This window comes from Epinephelus moara, chromosome 11 (genome assembly GCF_006386435.1).
Source record: "Epinephelus moara isolate mb chromosome 11, YSFRI_EMoa_1.0, whole genome shotgun sequence".
Lineage (NCBI taxonomy): Eukaryota > Metazoa > Chordata > Actinopteri > Perciformes > Serranidae > Epinephelus > Epinephelus moara.
Genome location: NC_065516.1, coordinates 36671519 through 36695521, shown reverse-complemented (window position 1 = coordinate 36695521; position 24003 = coordinate 36671519). Strand labels below are relative to the sequence as shown.

The 24003-nt window shown below is 43.8% G+C and overlaps 1 protein-coding gene across 1 annotated transcript in view; it reads right to left on the bottom strand.

The window, feature by feature from the left end:
- Positions 1 to 243: 243 nt before the first annotated feature.
- cubn (cubilin (intrinsic factor-cobalamin receptor)) overlaps positions 244 to 24003 on the bottom strand; it is an 86313-nt gene continuing 62553 nt past the window's right edge. The window contains exons 47-66 of the mRNA XM_050056397.1: positions 23285 to 23469; positions 21793 to 21964; positions 18041 to 18244; positions 17173 to 17322; positions 16949 to 17070; positions 15791 to 16016; positions 15283 to 15470; positions 14527 to 14683; positions 14211 to 14360; positions 13887 to 14072; positions 12396 to 12525; positions 11938 to 12155; positions 9755 to 9954; positions 8012 to 8174; positions 6498 to 6706; positions 5449 to 5593; positions 3900 to 4081; positions 2650 to 2815; positions 1909 to 2144; positions 244 to 528 (exon numbers count right to left, since the gene is read on the bottom strand). Of these exons, the coding sequence (XP_049912354.1) occupies positions 421 to 528; positions 1909 to 2144; positions 2650 to 2815; positions 3900 to 4081; positions 5449 to 5593; positions 6498 to 6706; positions 8012 to 8174; positions 9755 to 9954; positions 11938 to 12155; positions 12396 to 12525; positions 13887 to 14072; positions 14211 to 14360; positions 14527 to 14683; positions 15283 to 15470; positions 15791 to 16016; positions 16949 to 17070; positions 17173 to 17322; positions 18041 to 18244; positions 21793 to 21964; positions 23285 to 23469 (3497 nt within the window). The 3' untranslated portion in view covers positions 244 to 420. The remainder of the gene's footprint in view (positions 529 to 1908; positions 2145 to 2649; positions 2816 to 3899; positions 4082 to 5448; positions 5594 to 6497; positions 6707 to 8011; positions 8175 to 9754; positions 9955 to 11937; positions 12156 to 12395; positions 12526 to 13886; positions 14073 to 14210; positions 14361 to 14526; positions 14684 to 15282; positions 15471 to 15790; positions 16017 to 16948; positions 17071 to 17172; positions 17323 to 18040; positions 18245 to 21792; positions 21965 to 23284; positions 23470 to 24003) is intronic.

Genomic DNA, 24003 nt, shown 5'->3' with positions numbered 1-24003 from the left:
AAATGGCTCTTAATGCACACAATGTTTTCTGGGACAACGTTTCAAATACGCTGTAAAGTGAGTGCTGTAACTCTGTGTGTTTGATGTAATTAATTGTCTACAAGAAGTGTAGTCTGTTCAGTTTGTTCAGTCTGTTTCACCAGCAGGTCAGAGGGGTTGTGGCACTCTGGATTAAAATGAACACAGTACGACTAAACTGAACATTTGAAACAAGAAATGACATCATATGTTTGTTATGTTGGTATAGATTTATTTTTATCATTATTATTATTATTATTATTGTTACATTGGTTTGATTGAAAATAAATGCACAGCAGGCGTGTACCTTAAAACATGATTAGGAAATTAGTAAGCAACTGTCTGTGTGTGTGTGTGTGTGTGTGTGTGTGTGTGTGTGTGTGTCTATTGAAGGCCGTTCTTTCAGCTGCTCCAGGTGAGTCTGAAGCCTGACGGCAGGGTGGCGTACTGGGCACTGAAGACGATGTAGACTTGATGGGAGGAGGCTGTGAATGGAGCGATGTTGGTTTCCTGAATGAACACAAGAGAGGAAACACAAACGATCAACCATAATCCATATTTACTGAATTTTCTCAGATGTGTATGCTTCAAAAAATCACAGGGAAACATGATCTCACTTATATCTCTGATATCGCTCACATGTCCACTCTGTAATTTTATCAAACAAGAACTGATCCACCTCATTTCTGAGCCCCCATGATACCTTGTGTCAATGACCAGTGCGACTTGAACTGGAACCTCCGCTTTCCGGTGGTAACAGTACACTAATGGCGCGCTTATCCTCTTTTGTAGAGTGACTGAGAAATGAAAGGTGGAACACACCACCTGTTACACCTCAGACAGGATAACGTGATCAAACTCTGTCATCTCTGCCAGCCATCTCAAAGCACTGGTTTCCTTTTTAACAAGCATGTTAGCGATTAGCTCGCCTTAACGGAGCCCGAGCTAGCTTATGGGGAATTTATACATCTGCGTTGAATCGACGCTGCACAGCGTAGGCTCCACATCGACGTAGAGCCTACGCCGTCACCTAAGCCACAGTCTGATGTACACTCTCCCCAGAACCTCCTGTCTGTCTCTGTAAGCTGAAACCATTTCCCTCAGTGGAAACAAAGCTTTGATTTACTTTAATTTCACAGATAAGAAACAATAAATCATGAAGACAATAAAGCCTCCACACACTGTGTGTGATTTATCCTGGCTGAAATATGAGCAGAGGAAATCTCTGCTAGCTGCTAGGCTAATTTATACAATGTAAAATGCCATAGGCTGGTGCTAATAACGTTAGCATGTTGTATTTGTTTGGAAAACGTGTTTAGTATCAGACAGTTGTTTGTCAATGAACCTTGTGAGCTGTAATGGAGCCAAATTATGTGCCGTTACCTTTGTTACATGTTGCTGTTGTCCCTGGTTTTATACGAGGAGATCGCTAGCTGACAGTGAAGACAGATATGATGTACTGACGTTGAGTAACACACCTGTCATTGCAGGTGTCATTCCCTCCGCAAATTCTGATTCTCCGCTCTCGAAACTCTGTCACTTTGATTATTTGTTATGTCATTCCAAATATGTGAAGACATAGTTTCTGTAGTGCATTTTATTTTTCAATAGGGAAGATCTGGCATAAACGTTGGGTAGATGATGGAGACTGAACTGCTAACGCTCTCTGTAGATCCTCAGAGATAGTCAGGAGTGTTTGTTTTTAAAGAACTTTAATTCCAACTTTAAACAGTTGAAATTAAAACATGGTGCAATGATTTGTGTTTGAGCCTCTAAACCACTGCACACAGATTTGGACATGAAAGGGTTTACTGAGGATTTACAGGAGTCTTTTTCAGGGGCTGATCAGTCAGTTGTATTTTCTCTTCTTTACAAAAGGACGGCACATACCACTCCACAGTAAGGTCCAACAGGCGGAGAGGAGGTGTTAGGGCCATTGTACAACTTCAAGAAGTTGTTCTGGCAGTCTCCAGGGTCGTCAATACTGATCTGGGCAAAGGTGACGGTCACCACACGACCTCTGGGTGCCCTGATAACCCATTCACAGTGGGTGCTGTTGGGATAGGTGCCTGGGTAGTTGGGGCTTGCAAAAGAGCCATGGTCACCGAACAGAGTGCCACCACAACCTGGTACACAAACATGTCAAACAAAGATGTTTCAGCCAAAAGAAGAACAGCAAACAGGAAGACATGAAGCAAAAGATGAAGACATGAAGCAAAAGATGAAGACATGAATGACATGGGGTTGTACACTGACAATAATAGGGGCGTACTGACGCACAGTGTTTGACACCAGTGTGTTTTGGCCTCAATTCATTTTCCTGCATTTAGATGAATCTCTGCTGCATCACAAACTGCTCTCCTGCCTGTTTTTCTCTGTCAGCAGCTCGTCTAGTGACCTGGCTCCGAAAGGGCAACACAAAGAGAACACCCCCCACCCCCTGATTCACATGGCAACAGGTGAATCAGGGAAGTACTGGCACTTATTTTGTCCCCACTGTTAAAGATGTACTAATGGTTCGCAGCAGCTTTGTTAGTCTTTTTGTTTTGGAGTGTAAATCTGTGCGCTCTGGCTGTGTCATGGAACCTGCTTTAACATCACACATATATGTGTAAACAGTTCAGCTCTGACCGTGAGGGGAGGACGTCCATGTGGCCTCGAAGCCATCGCGGGCGTTGGAGAAGTCACTCTTGAAGCGCAGGTAGAGCAGGTTGGACTGTGGAAAGATGGGGCTGGGCAAGGTGCTGCCGCAGAAGCGATCAAACAGTGGTGAGTCCGCTGTACTGCCATTACGAATCTGAGACAGCAGAGAGTGTTGTGGTTAACTGAGTCGCTGACACTTGTAGCACGTTTCCTCCAAACACTTTTGGTATGGTACCTTTGGAACCAACAGTAACCCTTCAGACATGGTGCCTAGACCCTCAGTCTGTTTAACTGTTCCACTGCAATCAGAACTCTTAAGCCCCGTTTCCACCATAGAGTTCAGGACACATTTTTCTGTCTCCACAGTAAACGTTGTGGATGGTACCAACAGCAGCGTTCCTTAGCGTCCCCATGTTTGGTCCCCCCTCTGTTGGGGTACCTAGCACACAGATCTGGTACTAAAAGGTGGAGCTAGAAACCCTGCAGTCTGATTGGTCAGTAGAGGACGCTCACTCTGGTTTTATGTAACCTCTGTTCATACATCAGTAAACTACAACTATAAAATGAAAGAGAAAAAAATAACTTCATTCACTGGGCCGACTGCCGGCAACTTTTAAGGTGGAACGTTAACTTGTAATGTTACTCAATGCATGAGTTGATGACGTGAATCCATCAGCACACCTTAAATTTCACTGTGACAACTTTGACCATCACTTTAGTTTTTATATGACACACACTTTTAGTAATGACTTTAAAAATATAGATTAATTTGGAGCGGATTATGTGAAGGTCATATATTCTAATCCTCACTTCCTGTGGGCTACAGCAACACTAAACCCCTGAGCTTGCCTGAGAAGGACTAAATGCACAAAGCTGCTATTTTTAAATATCCCATGGAGAGAGACTCTCACTGCAGCCTGTTCTATTTTGTTCTGAAAATGTGGGCATGCAGCCTCGTTCTGTGGACGATAAACCAGGTGCAGACTTCCATCTGTGTCACCGCTGATGAGGAAATACAGCGAGTGCTGGACGGAGCAGTGAGTGACAACAACCCCGCCCACATTTAAGAGGACTGTCTGAACACACCGAGGGTCTAGATACCATGTCTGAAGGGTTACTGCTGGTTCCAAAGGTGCTGTATGATGTATGATAATAATGTGTTGGAGTTAAATGATGGATGTAGCCAGTAAAGGTGTGTGTGTGTGTGTGTGTGTCTGCATACGTGCTGCTTGTTTTACCTCCAGGTAGTCAAATCTACAGTCGGTCTGGCTCTCCAGATCGAAGTTGTTGAAGAAGAAGGAGATGTAGCTGTTCTGTGGTGCCTTCAGAATGATGGTGCAGTCTATGTTGTGGGGGTAGATGTCCGGCCAGCCTGGACTCTTCAGGTACCCGTATTCCTGTTCATAGGTTCGGCTACAGCCTGGAAATCATCACCAGCACCACAGTCAGGACACTTAAAGGGTAACTTCAGTGTTTTTCAACCTGGACCTTGTTTTCAAATGGTCTCAGTGACTAATGGGAGCAACATGATTTTTATTGGTCCAGACCTGAAAGAGAGTGTTGCGGCCAGTGGTCGTGAAACAGGCTGCAATGGAAACCATTTGGGGCAATTGTGCGCCATCAATATACGTCCACTAAAAGTGTTTTTGTCACTGACGGGCTCAGATTGTCATTCTAAGAGTGTGTCAACATTACAGAGAGGATCCCTGCAGACATAGACCTTTTTAATAAAGAGTAAGATCTTTTTTTTTTTTCATTTAAACAGAAACAGCCACAAAATCGACATCGCCGAACCAACCTGACTCCATTTGAATAAACAGTAATTTTAGCGTGTATAGAGTCAGAATATTTTCACGTCTAACTGTGTGAGCTAAGAGTTAATTTCAACCAAGTCAGAGTCGGTGATTGTAACTAACCCTAACCCCGAGGGACGGGACAAAGAGCTCAAGGCGTCAACCTGACCTCTGAATATCCCAGATCCCAACCTGATCGAACATTTGAGGGACGTGCTGGTACCCCAGTGGTACCCCTGATCCACGGTGGGTGCTCCTTGGACCGGACTTGACTGTGACCTGTTAAGGCACGAACACAGGACCTCTAGAGGGCATCCCTTGGTGTCTGACACCAGGGCGTTACTTTCAGATCTTTTGAGTCCTGTGGGCTGTGAAGTGGGGTACCAGCACGTCCCACAGATGTTTGATCAGATTGGGATCTGAAGAATTTGGAGGCCAGGTCAATGCCTTGAGCTCTTTGTCAAATTCCTTCGGCCATTCCTGAGCAGTTTTTGTGGTGTGGCATGGTGCATTGTCCTGCTGGAGGGCCACAGCTACTGGGGAGGGCCGTTGCCATAATGGGGGGTACCTGGTCTGCACTGGTGTTTAAGTTGGTGGAGCGTGTCAGGGGGCATCTACACCAGTGTCAGAGCCCCAGATTTCCCAACAGAACATTGCATCAACAAGATGATCAGTGTTGTTCACGTCACCTGTCAGTGGTTTTAATGTTTTGGCTGATCTGTGTATGTTCTCTTTCCAATCTGTAGAATACCACACACCCACTGATCACAGTTCCCTCTTCAGGTTAAAGACAACCTGCTGTTTTTTGGTTCCAGCTGAGAACCAACTTTTCGGGTTCTGAACCAGTTTCTTTCTCATCAAAATGCTGAACGGTTCAAAGTAACGTGCAGGAACCAGAACAGAACCGGTTCGACCTTGGCAGGGAAAGGGCACACTTGGGCCAAATGTTTTGGTTTGCTCCTCATCTCGCCCCAGGTTAACCACGGGTACTTACTGGCGATCTGATAGGTGAAACTCAGGCCATTTCCTGTCATGAAGGCGTCAGATCTGAAGTGCACGTGGATTGTTCTGCTGTAGCTGTAGAAGTCTGGTGGATGATCATCTGATGCACAGAACTTATGTGACTGCCCATAGTCTCCCTGCAAACACAAGAATCACCTTATTCAGAATGGATTTTACAATACTGCCACAGTGAAGTATCATAAAAATTAATTTGGTCATTTTCACCTCTGCAGTTATTAAGAGCGCTTTCACACCACATATGCAGCACGTTCTGAAACCCAACTTTCAAATACCGCAGCTTTGTCAGTGATCTCAGCATCACAGCCTGGTGTAGAGGCACCTTTTGCAATTTGTAAAGCAACCAGCAACTACCGTAATATAAAGAGTGACAAAGTCAACATAGGGAGGGCGGGGGGGAGTTGGATGAGTCTAACAAACTCCAGACTTTCACCTTTAAGCCAAACCATGATGTTTTTTCTTAATCTAACCACTTTTGTTGGCTTCGTTGCTTAAATCAAAGTGTTTTACCAACCTTGTAAGTTCATTTTGAAAATGATGGTATGCATCTAGTGACTGAGGTCAGAAGCGCACTTTGAAAAGACACAACAAGACATTCCCCGAACATCCAAAACAGACACAGAAGGGTACCTGAAGCGTCATATTTAGACGTGTATAGCCCCGTTTCCACCAAACACTTCTGGTGTGGTTTCGGTGTGAGACAGTCCTCTTGGCAGCCATGTGAGTCAGTCCTACCTCATGTATGAAACCTAAAGTAGCAGTTGGGCCAGTCCCTTGAGCACGGAGGCTAGCTGTCTACTGTTGGCTGCTGCAACATTTGGAACGTATGGAATCTGACCTGGATTACTCACCTGTGTCCCCTCCCTTCACCCCTCCCCCACTGATGGTTTACTCCACCTTAATTAGTTGGTGGGAGGGTTTTTAAGGTGTCAGGCTGCTGTTCTTTTTCACTCTGTTGCACATTGTGCTTCACTTAATGTCCACACCAGGGCTGAAGCGCTCTGAGGCCACCGTGACACTCACCATCGGCCAGTCCCTCATCTCTAGGTAGTTTTCGGAGCAGCTCTGGCTGGGCTGGAGGGAAAAGGTCTGGACTGCCACTTTGATGGTTTCCTGGGCTGGAGCATCCAGGATCCAGCGGCAGGAGGTGTGAGGAGGATAGGCATTGGGGAAGAAAGGTGAGGTCAGGGTCTGGATGGCGGTCGTGGCATTCAGAATCCCACCGCAAACCACTGAGGGACACATCGACAGGTTTGGAAAAGGCACAAAATTAGAAGAATAGCATCAACATGTAAATCACAAGGTTATAACGACAACGACTTACAGTTACTTTTTAGGGGGTTTGTGCTTCTTCAGCGCTAAGCTAGTTTCCCAAACTGAAGTTAGAACAATTAAACAAAATCCTCAGAAACACTGAACAAAAACCTTGTCAGCTACTGCAGGGTTCATGCGTTAGCTTGCTAAGTAGGTTAGATATGCTAACAAGTTAGCTTGTCAATAGGCTAGGATATTGTTCATTAACAGTGAGGGTAAGGATGATGTCATTTTGCAGTTGCAAAGACCAAAACCATTCATTTGTAAAATTGCAGTTGCAAAGACCAAAACCATTCATTTGTAAAATTGCAGTGCTCGGGTTGATCCAGGACATCGCTGCCATGTTGACCCTGGATAATTTGTTTATGTTGATCTTGACCATCATAGTCAAGTTGATCCTGAATAGAAACACTGATGTTGATCCAGGGACATCACTGATATGTTGATGTCGACATTAACAAATGATCCAGAATCAGCTGACGATGATGATGATGGTCCTGGATGAACCTAACCAAATCTATCCAGGATCAAGATGGAACAAAGGACAGAAAATGTGTTAGTGAAAAATGATATTATCCTTACTGTTTTAGTGAACAGCTAACTTGTTAGCATAGCCAACCTGCTTAGCAAGCTAACCCGCTAACCCTGCAGTAGCTTACAAGGTTTTTGTTTCATCATTCTTACTTCAGTTTGGAAAATTATCTTAGCTCTGAAGAAGCACAAAAGAATTTTGAAAGAGGTGCAGGAGCAGCACACTGATGATGTCAGAGGGCTGTGATTGGTTGATGGCAATGTTGGTCCTGGAATGAGATGTGGGATGTTGATCAAGGAGCATGTCCTACTTGGCCAAATCATATCGTGCATTGTGCGATAAGGACCACAGAGAGGACACGAAGAAATGATGATGACCTTTGCAGAAGTCACAATCATCTGCACTGCACTTACTGTTTACTGAAAGAGTAACCTGCATGTGTGACAGCATGAGCGTCTCTTGTGTCCAATAATGTCCAACAAGCAAAAGCAAATACCATCGACCTCAGTCGTGCGGTCATTAACACATTTTTGGTTGACTGACAGGATCCCTAGCCAATGAGGCAGCAGACGGGTATTTGAAAACAGTCATTTTGGGGTTAATTATTGGCGTCGAAATGGTGTCATGCACTTTGAATTGGTCTGATGAAAATGAAGCCTTGCTGCTGCAGCGTGTCTACAAAGTGTCTTACGTGGCACAGCTCTGTAGGTGGCGTTGAAGCCTCGTTTCTGCACTGAGCCATCAGTGACAAAGTGAACGGTCAGGAAGTTTCCGCTGGATACAAAATAAGCAGGAATGAAGCTTCCACAAAATGTCCCAACCAGAGGAAAGTTCATGTTGTCACCATCATATACCTGGTGGAGATACACAGACATTAAAGACATTAAGAAAAAATAGCAAATCTATAGTGTCGCAGTTTTATTGCCAATGTAGTTTTGTCCTACTGTACTTCAGTTTGACAAGTAGGTACCTGATTATTACACTTCGCATCATGAATCGCAAAAGTGCATTAACATGGAAGCAAAACCACAAGTGTAGTTAATACAAGGTAATCAATATTTTCTCTGTTGATGTAATCAAACGGATGGAGTCCTGTCTCACTATCTATGAGAACACAATGTAGGCGAGTTGGGAATAGGACCTCAATGTTTGTCGATCCTCTGTTGGTGTTCCACAAGGCTCAATCTTAGGGCCTCTTTGGTTTAGTCTTTATGTTAATGATCTGCACCTCACATGTCCTGAAATTGAAACCCAAATGTACGCAGATGACACAGTCATCCTCGCACATGGGAAAGACAGATGTGAAGTGGCAGCTAAATTAACAGCAGCTGAGGCCAAAATTTACAGCTGGCTCTCCGAGTCTTGCCTGACACTCAATGTAAGTAAAACTGCTTGCATTTATTTTTATATTAGGAAAAATGGAAGTCAGCCTGATATCGTGTTGAAAGGAGGAAGGGTCCAGACTGTGTCACATCTTAAATATCTAGGAATTATTATCGAGTCACAGCTGACCTTTAAGAAACATGAAGCAGGTGTGTAAAACTTTAAAATCCATTTTAAAGGAACTTCAGGTATACTCGAAACCAGCTCCCCTTAGATGCAGCAAAAATATTCATGCACTCAATGATTTTTTGACATATTTCATACTGCATAACAAGCTACAAGAACAACACCGACCTCGCTGCAAATACTTTACAAACAGTCAAGGACAAAAAACCATCATGTTATCACCACTGTAACATCATTCAGAGACATAATCTCCTGACCTCTGACGGCTCTGTGTGTCTTGCTGATGCTTGCCTGGTGTACAAAGTGGCGACTGTGCAGCAGAGTACAGATCTGCTGAGTTTGGTGGCTCAGTCTCTGTTAGAGCTTATAATTACTGGGACTCAGAACCAGGTGAGATCAGACAGTGCAGCAGCTTTGTTGGTTTTAAATTTCAGATGAAATTGTGGCTAAAATCAACCCGGTTGTGTTCCCATCACACATGAACTCAAACACTTGATCTGACACGATGAAACTTTGTTATATCTTAATGTAGTCAATTGTTGTTGCGGTGACTTAATGTTGTGTTGTCTTGCTGTTGTTATTGCTAAAACTGTTGTATCATGTTCTATTTGCCATTTGATTTTTTTATATAACAGAGAAATGATTCTGTTTCCTGCCCAGGGACTACAGATGGAAGTTAGCTTGTAGCTAACCGGTGCAGCTAAGTAGCTGTGCACTGTCTCTGTTGAATAAAATAAATAAATAAAAACAGTTCACACCTGCAAATGAAAGTATTAACTAGTTAACCGATGTTTGATGTCACGTCAAATCATCTTGTAACCTGTTGCAACAAGATGCCAGTGTGGCTGTGTGCTGTGTGATGTTCAGTTATTGTGTCCTGATGAAAGAAAAGCAGACAGTATTTCACTGGCGGGGGGTTCTTTACTTTGACATAGTCGTAGCGGCAGGAGGAGGAGCTCTCAAGGTCAAAGGACTCGAAGGTCAGGTTGATGGCCTTATTGACCGGCATCTCAATGGTCCACGTGCAGTCCATCCTGGGCTCATAGCGCCCGTCTAGGTTTGGATCTGGAGAACCAAACATGCCCATGGGCATGGACAGGTAGCCACCGCATCCCTGCGCCGGACCTGCAGGCAGTTCAGAACAAACACAAGCCACGTTCAGACGATCAATCAGACGTGTGTCTCGTCTCCAATCTTTAAGACAGACTGTCCACTCTGTTATTTGCAAGCGATCATGTTGGATTTTTGTGTCCAGACATCACCAACCCATCAGCACGGGTTTCTGGTGACAGCGTAGGACTCAGTGTCCAGACAGTGACGCTGTGTCCCTTGTTTTTGCCAAAAATTCAGACGCCATAAACTGCAACATGGTTATGAGGTGGATGGCCAGATGGTGGCCTTGTTTTTGTCCAATAATGGTCAAGTCAGACCCTCTTTTACAGTTAGTTAGTTTTCCCTTTTATTTATTTAATTAATTTATATATTTTTATTATTTATTTCTATTAATTTTAAACATATTTCTACAAGACGACATTCATTTTTAAGTTTGTAAATTTATGAAATTATTTATTAGTGTATTATTTCCCTTTGTAACCCCACCCCTGTTTATCTTCCTAAACATATTCCTTTCTGCATTGAACGTTATGCATTTCTTTACATTTCTTCATGCATTTGTTGAAATGAAGGAGGGACAAGTCAGGCCCTACCGGGCTGTGATTGGCTAGAGTGATAAATGTTGATCATCCAATCATAGCAAGGACACATTACGTTCTGAGGGCAGGGACATGAAGTCACTGGAAAAAAGACCAAGTCCACAGCTCCACGTCCAGGGGTCTGTGGACACTGGAGGAGAGCCACCAGAGGGCCCTCTGACCTCTGACCCTCCCTCTGGCTCTCTGACAGCACAGCCTGGGACAGTGGAGCTTATGCGGAGGCTGCTTCAGGGCTGTGGATGGAGCCAGCTGGTGGCTGAGAGTCAAGCCAGGGCCAGTGGAGCATGTAGGAGAACCAGAGGGAGAGCAGGAGGAGTGCAGGTCTGTCCCCGCAGCAGGGCGCCTGCTGTCAGCTGTCCTCCAGTCAGGGCTCTCGCCAATACTAGTACCCAATCATCTCGTCTGAAACCAGTGTTGATGAAAACTATGATGAAAATATTTCATCAACTACCTCTTTGCCATGACAAAAACAAGACGAGCTAAAAATAGATTTTGATAATAAAAACGAAGTCAGAGTTTACAATGAACCTGGGGACAAATCCTAGTTGGCTCACGTTAGTTATTTGTTGAGAGCATAAATAGAGAGATGTTGAGCTTTTCAGATGATGATCAGTAAGTGTGTGCTCGTAAATCAGCCCTTAAACCTGTCACACACTGCTGGAGACATGACACACACATGATTTTATACAACCTGTCACCTTGAGTCTGGTTTATGATCCATGAGTTAACCTCACTGGATCAGTTTAAACAGAGAAACACAGATAGAAAACATCAGGACTAAAATATTTTGAATTTTCGTCGACTAAACTATGAAGGATAAAAATGATTAAAATATGATTTAAACTAATAAACATTTTCATCTCAAGACTAAATCTAAAGGGAAAAATCTGCAGGGAACCATGTGAACTTGACATTTGTGTCAAGTTTTGTCATAATTAGTGTGTGAATTCTTGCGTTACGGCTGAAAACGTGTTTTGACAGGTCACACTGACCCTTGGCCTTTGACCAAAAAATTCTAATCAGTTTATTCGTCAGTCCAAGCGGATGTTTGTGTCAAAGTTAAAGAAATTTCCTTAAGGTGTTCTGGAGAGATCGCGTTCACGAGAATTAGACACAATGACCTTGACCTATGGTTACTGAAATCCAATCAGTTCATTGTTGAGTCCATGTGGATGGTTGTGCCAAATATGAAGGAATTCCCTTGAGGTGTGTCCAGAAGGATGGGACGCACGTATGACCCGTAAACATAATGCCTCCGGCCATGGCTGTCACCGATGTGGAGACATACACATTGGTCAGTAGTCAGTCTGTGCTTATTTCACGCATGAGCTGTTAACATGTGGAAATAAATGCTCCATCCTTCACCGCCATCACAACTTCAGTAACATTGACCTACCGAGTGTCTCACTGTAGGTCAGCCTCCAGCCAATCCCATTCACCGTGGCATCAGTTCTGAAGACAATGAACAGCTGGTTGGTGGAGGAGCGCAGGTTGGGTGGGAGCACTGCGCCACAGAATTTCCCCAGCAAGGGTGCCATCGTGTCCTGTCCATCATACACTGCCACGTAGTCATAGCGACAGGAAGAGGACGCCTCCAGGTGGAAGGTGTTAAACCTACGGACAGAGAGAAGGAGAACATGAAGTAGTTTTCAAAGCTCTTTGGCACCAACATCCTGATTCAGTCACACAGTAATAGATTACTGAAAGACCCAGGTACAGCCACCAGTTGGTTCTGTGGCCACATGAAGCCTGTCCTGAAAGCTATCTAAATAAATCCCTCTCTCTGTAACTTAAAAAGAAACGTCTCAAACACACTTTCACTTCTCTGGTCCAGTCCTTTAATTCAAGTCTTACTTGATGTCAATCACTCTGTCTGCTCGGACCATGATATGGTAGGTACAGTTGATGTTGTGATGGTAGTTGGTCATGGAGAGAGCCGGGCTGCTCACTGTGGCCATACTGCTGTTGTAGAAACCACCACATGCTGTGGAAACGCGCGCGCACACACACACACACACACACACACACACACACACAGTATCATTATATATAGTGAATGACATTGATTATCTTGTTTCAATGCAGTGTTTTTCTGGGAAACCTCAGGTCCTCACGTTCACAACCAAACATGCTGCAGACCATGTACCCGGACGTTAAAACATGATGATGTCACAGTCAAGCTGACCTTTGACCTTTTGACCTTCATTATTTTATCTTGTTAGACATTTGTGTCAAGTTTGGTCATAATTAGTGAATGAATTCTTGAGTTATGGCCGAAAACATATTTTGTGAGGTCACACTGACCTTTGACCGCAAAATTCTAATCAGTTTATGCGTCAGTCCAAGTGGACGTTTGTGTCAAATTTAAAGAAATTTCCTTAAGGTGTTCTGAAGAAACTGCGTCCATGAGAATGAAACAGATGCAAGGTCACAATGACCTTGACTTTTGATCAACAAAATCCAATCAGTTCATCGCTGAGTCCAAGTGAACATTTGTGCCAAATATAAAAACATTTCCTTGAGGCGTTCTTGAGATATTGTGTTCACAAGGATGGAACTAGATATGACGTTAAAACATGATGATGTCACAGTCAAGCTGACCTTTGACCTTTGGATATAGAATGTTATCACTCCATTATTTTATCTTGTTAGACACTGATGTGAAGTTTTGTTATATTTTGCTTAAGAATTCCTGAGAAAACATGTTTTGTGAGGTCACAGTGACCTTGACCTTTGACCACCAATATCAGTTCATTGATAAGTCCAAGGAGACGTTCGTGCCAAAGTTGAAGAAATTCCTTTAAAGCATTAGTAAGATATTGGGTTTGCAAGAATGAGACGGATGCAAGGCCACAGTGACCTTGAACTTTGACCACCAAAATCTAGTCAGTTCATCATTAAGTTCAAGGGGCCGTTTGTGCCAGATTTGAAGAAATTCATTCAAGACGTTCTTGAAACATTGCATTCACAAGAATGGAAGGGACGTTCACCCCAAAAACATAACGCCTCTGGCTATCGCCGGTGTGGAGGCATAAAAAAGTGAGCACACATTAGCAGGTGCAGGGCCCGCGGCCCATCTGTGAGGTGCCAAACAGTGAAAGAGAAACCATCTGCAGTGTTTTTAACTGGTTTTAATCAGCTGTTCTGTTTGTTTTGGGGAGGAAGAGACCGCTGGGATAATTCAGCTCGAGGTGAAAACCACCCGAACAATCAATACTGATGGAATTCTACTTGACAGAAGTTCCAGCTGGTTGCAATCTGCAGTCCTCACTCTCAGATTTTACACACTGCTCCTTTAATTTGCTTCTTAGAATAAAGCATTTGTTTATCCTCTTCCTGACTTACGATAGGTTCTGTACTGTGCCATGAAGCCAGCATCAGTGATCACAGAGTCAGAGTAGAAGTGGAGTTTCATGGGGCCAAAGGTGGAGAAGGGCCCCGGAATGCTGCTCCCACACAGAGTGGCAATGGCAGGGCCACCAGTAGTCAGGCTGTAGATCTTGAGCCCATCATACAGACAGGTGGAGTGTGCTAGACAACAGACGGGCAACATAAGAAACAAATGACTGACTGTTGTCATCAAACAACAAAGAGTACAAAACATTTATCTCCAAAAGGGAGACAAGACATCTGCTGGTGACCGTTCGTCCGTATGTTGCTGATATTTACCTTCTATTTGGAAGACCTGAAAGGTGACGACGACTATAGTCTGTTCTCCGGCGTTTATGATGTAGTTGCAGTCGGAGTAGTCGGGATAGTCGACTGGATAATTTGGAGAAACCACCCGACCGCTGGAAGCCGTGAAGTTTGCGCCGCACCCTGATAAGAAGAAGACAGAAAACTTTCTTTGCACTTTGTTGGGACAGACCACCACATACCCCACTCTGACACTGCACTGCCACTCAGGGCCCCTCTGTTTCACATTCACAAAGGTCAGTATGGTCTTATTAACACTGTGAAGGAGTCGTGGCTGCCTGGTTCTTACTGGTGCTGAAGGAGGCTGAGAAGCCTTTGCCGGGGGGTCCAGTGCTCTGGAATCTGCTTGTTATGATGTTATATGGAGCAATGATGGGGCCCGGGGCCACAGAGCCACAGCCTGTTGAGAGCAGGGCCTCAGCGTTTTGGGTCTGACCTGACCACACCTGCAGGAAAATGCACACTGATTCAGGAAGTGTTGTCAAATGGAACCATGGGCTACATGTACATGCACAAAATACTCCAGTTAGTCCAATATTCAAAGGAAAAATAATATCCTGTGTTTTTGCGTCAAATGGGACTTTTTCAGTTTCCTACCAGTGGCAGATTTGTTGGACCGTGTGAACACAGCCTCCCTGTTTCATTCCTTCAACCACCTTCTTGAAAAGATCGGTGTTATGATAACTGTTTAATTAATCAGTTATGATAACGGTGTGCTGCTCTTACCAAAGCAATGCTGTACTGAGAACTCTGAACACGGAAACAATATTGAAACAAGGTCCAACCGGGCAAGTTAGCACAGTATTACTGTAAGCCAACATTAGCTGAAGCCCAGTTCAGACCAAAGATTCACGACGAGACGAAACCTTTTAAAACGTCACAGAGAAAAGTGTCAGCGGTGTGAACTGGCCGGTCTGAGCTCGACTCAAGCCGGCTGATGGTGTCACCTGCAGCTGGTCAAATGGCCGGCAGCTGGTTTTAAAGCACGTCACCTGTTTCAACAGCCGATCAGCATCATTTGAACATGTTAGCTCAGAGCTGGTACCTTAACATAGCTGTTCTGGCAGGTCCCAGTGCTGTCTGGAATCTGGAAATCTCCGATGAAGCTCATCTCCAGGTGGTTCCCCTCATGGGCGATGATCTGCCAGGAACACTCCACGTTGGCTGGAAAGTTCTGGGGATAGTTCGGAGACTTGATCGTTCCGGTATCAGCATGGATCACCCCTCCACAACCTGTCCAGACAAAAACAATGTGACTGCACTGTGTGAATGATCACACAGATAATATGATACCCTGATACAAATGGACTGAATCAACCTTCTTTCACAGGATTGGTGGTCTCATTCCTTGGGATTAATTTCATTTTTTTAAATTTTTTAGATAGAGATACTTAATTATCCCAGAGGGGAAATTCAATTTTTTCACTCTGACGTCACACACACACACACCCACCGCCCTCCTCAAACATGCACACACACTGCAGCGTATAATGAACATCATTTATTTGTTGATAAAAACACAGCTCATCAGTTCAGTACAGTACCACACCCACCTGAGGAATCAGCAGACCAGGAGGCCACAAAGCCTCCTCTGGAAACACTGTGGTCAGCGAGGAAGACGACAGCAAGCTTGTTGGATCCAGACTGGATGGTTCCTGGGGAGGTGGTCCCACAGTACTGGCCTATAACAGGGGAGCCAGGCGATCCTCCGTTGAAGATGGTGACAGAGTCCCAGCCGCACTGAGAGTGGGGCTCCAGGTTGAAGTAGCTAAACGTTAGCTGCAGTAAGACAGGGACATGGAGATAAGGATTTTTCACAGCAGGTCCTGGAGTTTAACAACCTCAGCGACACATTCTCACTCCCAGCTCGTCAAATACAGATGCTTGGTCAGTGGCCCTACACGTCAAACTGTCACGCTCTAGGTACCTCTCCAGCATCAGTTTCGGACGCTTAGCAATGGCGTGTGAATTTAAGCTTGTTATTTGCATTGTCTTTTCAAAATAAACTTCCATTTTTTACAGTTAATGTACAGTTTCCACTTGTTAAATGCACACAGTCTCTTTTCAAAATAAACTTAGCACGTAGGTAAAAAAAAAAAAAAGTACTTCCTTTGTTTTAGGCACCAAAAGCATGTGGTTTGGTTTAAAAAAGTATCTTTATTACCAATGTGATGTAGCGTCATGTGACATATATCACTGGGGTAGTATGCTACACATAAAAGCAAACAACATTGTAATTGACTCGATTGACTTTTTGCGTGACACGTGACATGAACAGGTCTTCGGGGTTGAAGTAAGAAGTTTGTTTGACCTGCTCTTTAAACTACAGCAGCTACAATCAGCAGCAGCACACTGACTTTTACATGTTCCACTGGAGTCGTTACATGCCGGGGCGGAAACTGTGGAGCATGCTCAGAGCGCCTCGGCCAGTTTGGGTCTGATTGACTGTATACATGCAGGAGTCACATGATCTGGGTGTGTTAGTCCCACTGTGACAACAAATCCATTTTCTCTAATGTAAAGGTACTGAGTGTGCATAGCTGAGCCCTTCTGCTGTTGTGTAGTGGCGATAGGTCCCTCAGGGTAAAAGCAACTATAGAAGCTGATGAATTCAGAAGTAACAGTCAAAGCAAACATGAGAAATGATGGTTAACGCACAGCATACAGTATATCGCTGTAAAACCATGCACCAGGTTGTGGTGCAGACTCACCGTGATAGTGTGGCCCACAGGGGCCTCCAGCAGCCAAGCACAGCGACTGGGGCTGGGGTAAATGTTGGGGTAGTTAGGACTGGAGAGTGCCCCTCCTTCACCTGTCTGCCAGCCTCCACACTCTGCAAAACAAGCAATGATCTATATAAGGCATGTGATGGTAACATTAACTGCTAGATTAGACAAATGGCAATGTCATACTGTGAACCTTATGTCTCGCTTACCAGAGAACGAGTACTTAGCCTTGAAGCCCAGGTCTCCCTGGGAGGCGTCAGTCTTGAAGTGGACCCAGAGCTCTGGGGTAAAGACCACAATGGGAATGTTGGGGGTGGTCTGTCCACAAAACTTGGCCAACAGCTCTCCATCTGAGTCACCTGAGTGAGGGGGTAGAGAGTTTAACAAAAGCGAAACGCAAAGGCAGATATAATCCATCCATCTCTTTCCTAGATCTGCTTTCCTGTTCAGAGGTGAGATGGGCTGGAGCCTGTCCCAGCATACCCACAGTAATATGTGCAGAAGAGAGAGGGCATGTGTGGAGGGCACTCCCTGGACATGTTGTCAGTCTATGACAGAACGGAAAACCACATTCACAGTCATAACTATACCCATGGGCAAATTAGAAAGAAGTCTGGTTTATTGGTCACAGATTAAAGTTTCATGACTGGGTATAAAGGAGCATCCTCCAAAGGCTTCGGTGTTCACAGGTAAGGATCGTCACTTTGTAAAAAGCTGTGAGGACAAACAGTCCAACAGTTCAGGAATGCTTCTCAATGCACAATTTTAAGAACACGCTGGAAGGAATATATATCTCATCTGGCCTGGGAACGCTTTGGGATCACCCAGGAGGAGCTGGAAAGCACCACTGGGGAGGGGGACGCCTGGAATACTTTGCTCAGAGGATTCGGATAAGCAGTTAAAAATGTATGGATGATGGTGATGAATAAACTTCCAGACGCTGTGAACACTATGGCTCACACTACAGTACAACAGACTACTTTACTACTCAATGACTCTGACACCCCAGATCTGAAATGTATGTGCAGTGTAACTTCCCTCAGTGCGTAGAGCCAGGGCTCTCCGTGTGGCACTCACCTAAGCGGAGCTGGAGGTAGTCTGACTCACAGGTCTGGTGGTTCTCCAGGTGCAGGTCTTCTATCAGCACCACAATAGAGGAATTGATGTGCTGTGGGTTCTGAATCAACCATTCACAGTTGAGGTTGTTACTGTAGTTGGACACCAGGTACCCAGGGGAAGTGAAGTTCCCGCCTGCTGGGTTGTTCAGGACTCCACCGCACTCTAACAAAAGGCATCAAGAAAACGTGGGAGCACAGTGAGAGGCACGGACATACTCGCAAGATCTAAACACCACAAATGGAGGTAGAGCAAACATTAGAAACACCTTGTAGTGTATTATCATTTGCTCTGACGGTTTGGAACAGATGACAGATATAGGAATAAGGTAAAAGAGATAAGGAAAAGAAATAAGTATTGATATTGATAAATACTTATGAGCCTTTGATGGGGACTTTGATAAAAGTTATGAGCCTCTTTCGAGGGGACGTTTTGAATTTGGTAAGAAACTTATGAGCCCCAAGAAGGACATTTATGTCTGTGAAGAGAGGTGAAAAGATCAGTGAGGATATTTTTAGTGAGTCTGTGTGAGAGTGTGTGCTCCGGAGGGTGTGTGTGTGTGTTCCTTGTTTATGATTTCATATGTTGCTATATGGAGCATATTTGATCTTTAGAAAATTGGGCTAGATGTTCACTCTAGAATTAAAATAGTGGACGTTCTTGATAAATCTAAGAGGTGGAGCAAGGGGGGACACCCCATATAGAATGCAAATAGGATTGATCTTCCTAAAAGGGGAATGTGTAGAGAGTGCTCCCTTTCCTTTTCTCCTTGTAAGGTTGTCAGGGGAAAAAATAAATAAATAAATAAATAAATAAAGTTAGATCATTGTGATTTGATAGTTTGACAGTTTTTAGGTTATTTGAATTAAATTAAAGTAAAAACAGTATTAAGAAATACAGTTTGAGGATAATAATATATTACTGAAAGATTTAAAATGGTATTAGAATAAAAGAAGTTATACTTTCTAAATTAATAATGTATTATAATTATAATTGGGTATTTGTTAATAGCTGAAAGTTTAAAGGAGAAATGTGTTGTAAATGAAAAAGTCCTAAGTGTTGGCAGATAATGTGCGCAAATTATATTGAATTATTGTTTTGACCTAGTGGGTTAAATTGAATAGCGGCTCTTCCATTGGCGCTTATGGTGTGTCGCTCAAGTGAGCTGTGTGATTTGCATATGACACCGTATGAGTTGGTTACGGAAACATAGATGCTATTATTACAGAAGACTGACACAGACGTTGACGAAGCAGAAGTGACTGGTGACCTGGCTGAGAAATATCCATTTTAAACATCTAATAAAATTATGCTCTTAATACCTCTTATTGTGTTATTCAGTAGTTTCATACTGTAGAGAGGTATGATTAAAGGGGGGAAATGGAAAATGTGACTTATAATTAGGAATAATGTGAAAGTATGATATTGTGAATTTCACATCTACTTATAAGATGAAGTTTTGCATTTGATGTTTTAATTAATTTGCATCTGCTGTTTTTCCAAAAGATACTGGTTGGTGTTTTCTTTTTTTTCCACCTAGGATGATATTGGGGGAAGACCACTGTGAGGGTGGTTGGTTGTTCAGGAACCCCGACGTTCTGAAGGGATTCAGACACTCAAAAATGGACAATAAAATGGACTGGAGAGCCCTGAACAAGGACATCACGATAAAAATGTCAAGATTTAAAACACCATCGACGCTACATTGAGAGTCGACGCTGCTGAGGAGCTGCAGTGTGATACATGTTTATGGTTTTTCTTTGCTTGAAGAATGATGATTTATGCTAATGACAAAATACATTGGGACCTCAGATGTTTTGTTTTTTTCGTGAGTGCTTAGGGATATAGGTGCTAGGCAGGGAAAGGTCCATTGGAAGGTGCGATGGGTCGACCAGCCTGAATTTGGACATTGTTTTGATTTTATTTACTGAGGTTTCCACAAGTATTTGTTCAAGTCATATCTCTATATAAAATATCAGAATTATTCCTTTTTTTTAAATTGGTCTGGAGTACTATATGTGGTCGCCTAAGGCAGAGGGGCCGTGAGAGAATTTTTCCTGTCTAGACTGATTGAAGGGTATTTCAGAAGGATAGCTGCCTGACAGGTTTTCGCTCTCGTTGCTATATTGCTAAGGTTAATGCTATAGGAAGCATCATTGGAGGAATTGTTATTTTTTCACAACTGCAAAATGTATGTATTACTCTTTTGTTTTCGAGACTCTGTGTAGTCTCGAAGGGGGGAAATATGTAGTGTATTATCATTTGCTCTGAAGCTTTGGAACAGATGACCAGTAAGGGGCCCAGAGTCAGAAACATATATGGTCAGGGTCAAAGAAAAGATATTTATGGCTCAGGGATAAAGTGGGTGAAATCCAACTAGGGTCACCCTTGGTTGTTTGTCTGACTTTGTCTCACATTTCACAGAAACAGCGAGTCTATATAATGGGAGTAATTTGGGGTTGCCTTTCAGAGTGGTCCACATCGGCTGAAGAACCCTCTCCAAGCATTCTAGATGCTTGATAGATGCTNGGATGGACATGGATGGACATGGATGACATGGATGGACATGGATGGACATGGATGGACATGGATGACATGGTTGAACATGGATGACATGGATGGACATGGATGACACGGATGACACGGATGGACATGGATGGACATGGATGACATGAATGACATGGATGGACATGGATGGACATGGATGACATGGATGGACATGGATGGACATGGATGGACATGGATGACATGGTTGAACATGGATGACATGGATGAACATGGATGGACATGGATGGACATGGATGACATGGATGAACATGGATGGACATGGATGACATGGATGGACATGGATGGACATGGATGGACATGGATGACATGGATGGACATGGATGGACATGGATGACATGGATGAACATGGATGAACATGGATGGACATGGAGGACATGGATGACATGGATGACATGGATGGACATGGATGACATGGATGAACATGGATGACATGGATGGACATGGATGGACATGGATGGACATGGATGGACATGGTTGAAAATGGATGGACATGGATGACATGGATGAACATGGATGAACATGGATGACATGGATGGACATGGATGGACATGGATGGACATGGATGAACATGGATGGACATGGATGACATGGGTGGACATGGATGAACATGGATGGACATGGATGGACATGGATGGACATGGATGACATGGATGACATGGATGGACATGGATGGACATGGATGAACATGGATGGACATGGATGGACATGGATGAACATGGATGGACATGGATGGACATGGATGACATGGATGAACACGGTTGAACATGGATGGACATGGATGGACATGGATGACATGAATGACATGGATGACATGGATGGACATGGATGACATGGAGGACACGGATGACACGGATGGACATGGATGGACATGGATGACATGAATGACATGGATGGACATGGATGGACATGGATGACATGGATGGACATGGATGGACATGGATGGACATGGATGGACATGAATGACATGGATGGACATGGATGGACATGGATGGACATGGATGACATGAATGACATGGATGGACATGGATGGACATGGATGACATGGATGGACATGGATGGACATGGATGGACATGGATGGACATGCAGCACTGTCATGTGTTTTAATGATTATAAATATGTAGTTCTGTAGTTCGGAGTAACAGACCTGCAGGCTCCTCGGATGAGTAAGAAGCCGTGAAGCCTCCGTTGGACACAGACGCATCGGTGCGGAACACAACCGTCATGGTGTTGCCGGAGGAGCGCACCTGTGTACCTGCTGGTACTGTACCACAGAATTTCTGCAGGCGAGGGGCATCAACCGCCAACCCGTTCAGTATCTGTAAGACACAGAGGTTACCATGGAGACACAGGGGACACTGAGCCTGTAGCAACATTCTCAGGAGTAGGTCCTCCTGGGGAGTTAAGGCCTTGGCACACTGAGTCCGAAACAAATCATTGTGCACAGAAACCCTGCACAGCGATACCTTTTATTGATGTAGACGTTGTGAAAAATCACAAAATAAAAAAGACACATTTCCTCCTCTGCCACCACCACATTGTCTTCACTGATTTTTGTCCTGTGAAGGATCTGACGGGTGCGAAAAACACCAAAAATCGAAGCTGTGCCGAAAATTGTAATGACGGATTAAAGTTTCAGACTCAGTGTGCAAATGTGACACAACGTGAGGTCGTATTTATTTTTAGACGTGCGATAATTTTAGACAGAAAAAGTGTGCAAAGGCCAAAGTGTTCTGAGTATGGGCGTCCATGAGGGGGATCGAACAGAACCATAAGATGCATTATGAGTGAGGACAAACAGTCATGATAAAGTACGACACTATGGGATATCAAACGACGGCTTTAACTGATAACTCCTCATAAAGCATCAGCAGGTCACTGATGATGCAGATTAGACATCGTATCATTTAGTTACCTCAAATAAAAGCTTGAAATATGAACACACATCTGAACTCTTTCAAACATCATGTTTCTGTGGTCAATGATATGATATATATAGAATATATATTCCTGCCTCAAGGCATTGTTAGTTACTTACAGCACAGCTACACTCACAGATAACTGAGCCTCCTACCTGCCTGTCAAACACCATCAACCCACAAACCTTCTCCAGTCTGGACTGAGTGGAGTCCTGCGGGGTGAAGCTGTGAAGGCTGCGAGCGGAGCTAGCTGCTAACAGCCACCGCTGCAACTAACAAACTCCACAAATCCATTCAGCAGCTCCACCATCCACAGTCAGACACACACTGCTGATTATTTACTGCTGAATTACAGCTCACAACTGGCACCAACCCAAACATCCTGGTGCAGACTATTTACTGGAGTTTACAGCCTGTGGCTCATCAGGCATCTGAAGATCATTACAAGCACGGGCGTTCTTGGCTTTCAGCGTTCGATAATCCACCACTAACATTTCAACAGAAATGAAACATAGATTTTGTCTTAGTTTTTATTATCAAGATCTATTTTTAGCTCGTCATCGTCTCAGCATAGTAAAAAGGTCATTGACGAAAACTTTTCTTCATAGTAGTATGATAAGCTTGAAAAAATATATAAATGCAAACTGAATAATGGTTTCAGCAACTACATTGTGGTTGACATGCTAAACTGTAAATAGTGGAGCGATGAAAAGGACTCACCTCAACGTAGTCATATGCACAGGAAGTCCCAGAATCTTCCAGCCGCAGGTCATTGATGGTGAGTGTGACCCGGCGGCCTGGTGACACCACCAGCTCCCAGCGACACACCCGGCTGTGTGGGTACAGGTTGGGGTAATTGGGGGAGGAGATAGTTCCTGAGGGAGCATCCAGCTCTCCTCCACAGACTGCCGTGGGAGGAAAAGTAAAAAGAGATGAGATATAACATGCTGTGAGTGAACACATGCATTCATTCATCTCAAATTTAACACATTCAACATTTATGTATATGACAGCGAATATGAGGCACTTAAATCTGACTCCCTGAAGACTTTTGACTTCTATCGATCGATCGACCTGTCCCAAGTTTCATTTTAGTTATTAAACAGAACAAAATTGTGAAAATACCATGTTTTAATGGTACTGTAGCGCCCCCTGTGGGTAGGATTCTATCATATTTCATGTATTTGTGCAAGGTGGCTCTGCGTACAACAGTTCCAAATTTGATTCCAATTCATTTTAGCGAGTTACGGTCATTAATTTGAAGGCCACACCTTCAAACTCATGATTTTATTCGAGGTCATCTGAAGACAATATTTAAAAGTTTGATTAAGAGTATGATAAATATGTGCCAAGAGATGCAAAAATCTAACTTTAATTAATTGTATGAAATGCTTTGGACTTGTTCAGCTTTCCCTTCTGTACAACTTCGCTGAGTTTTG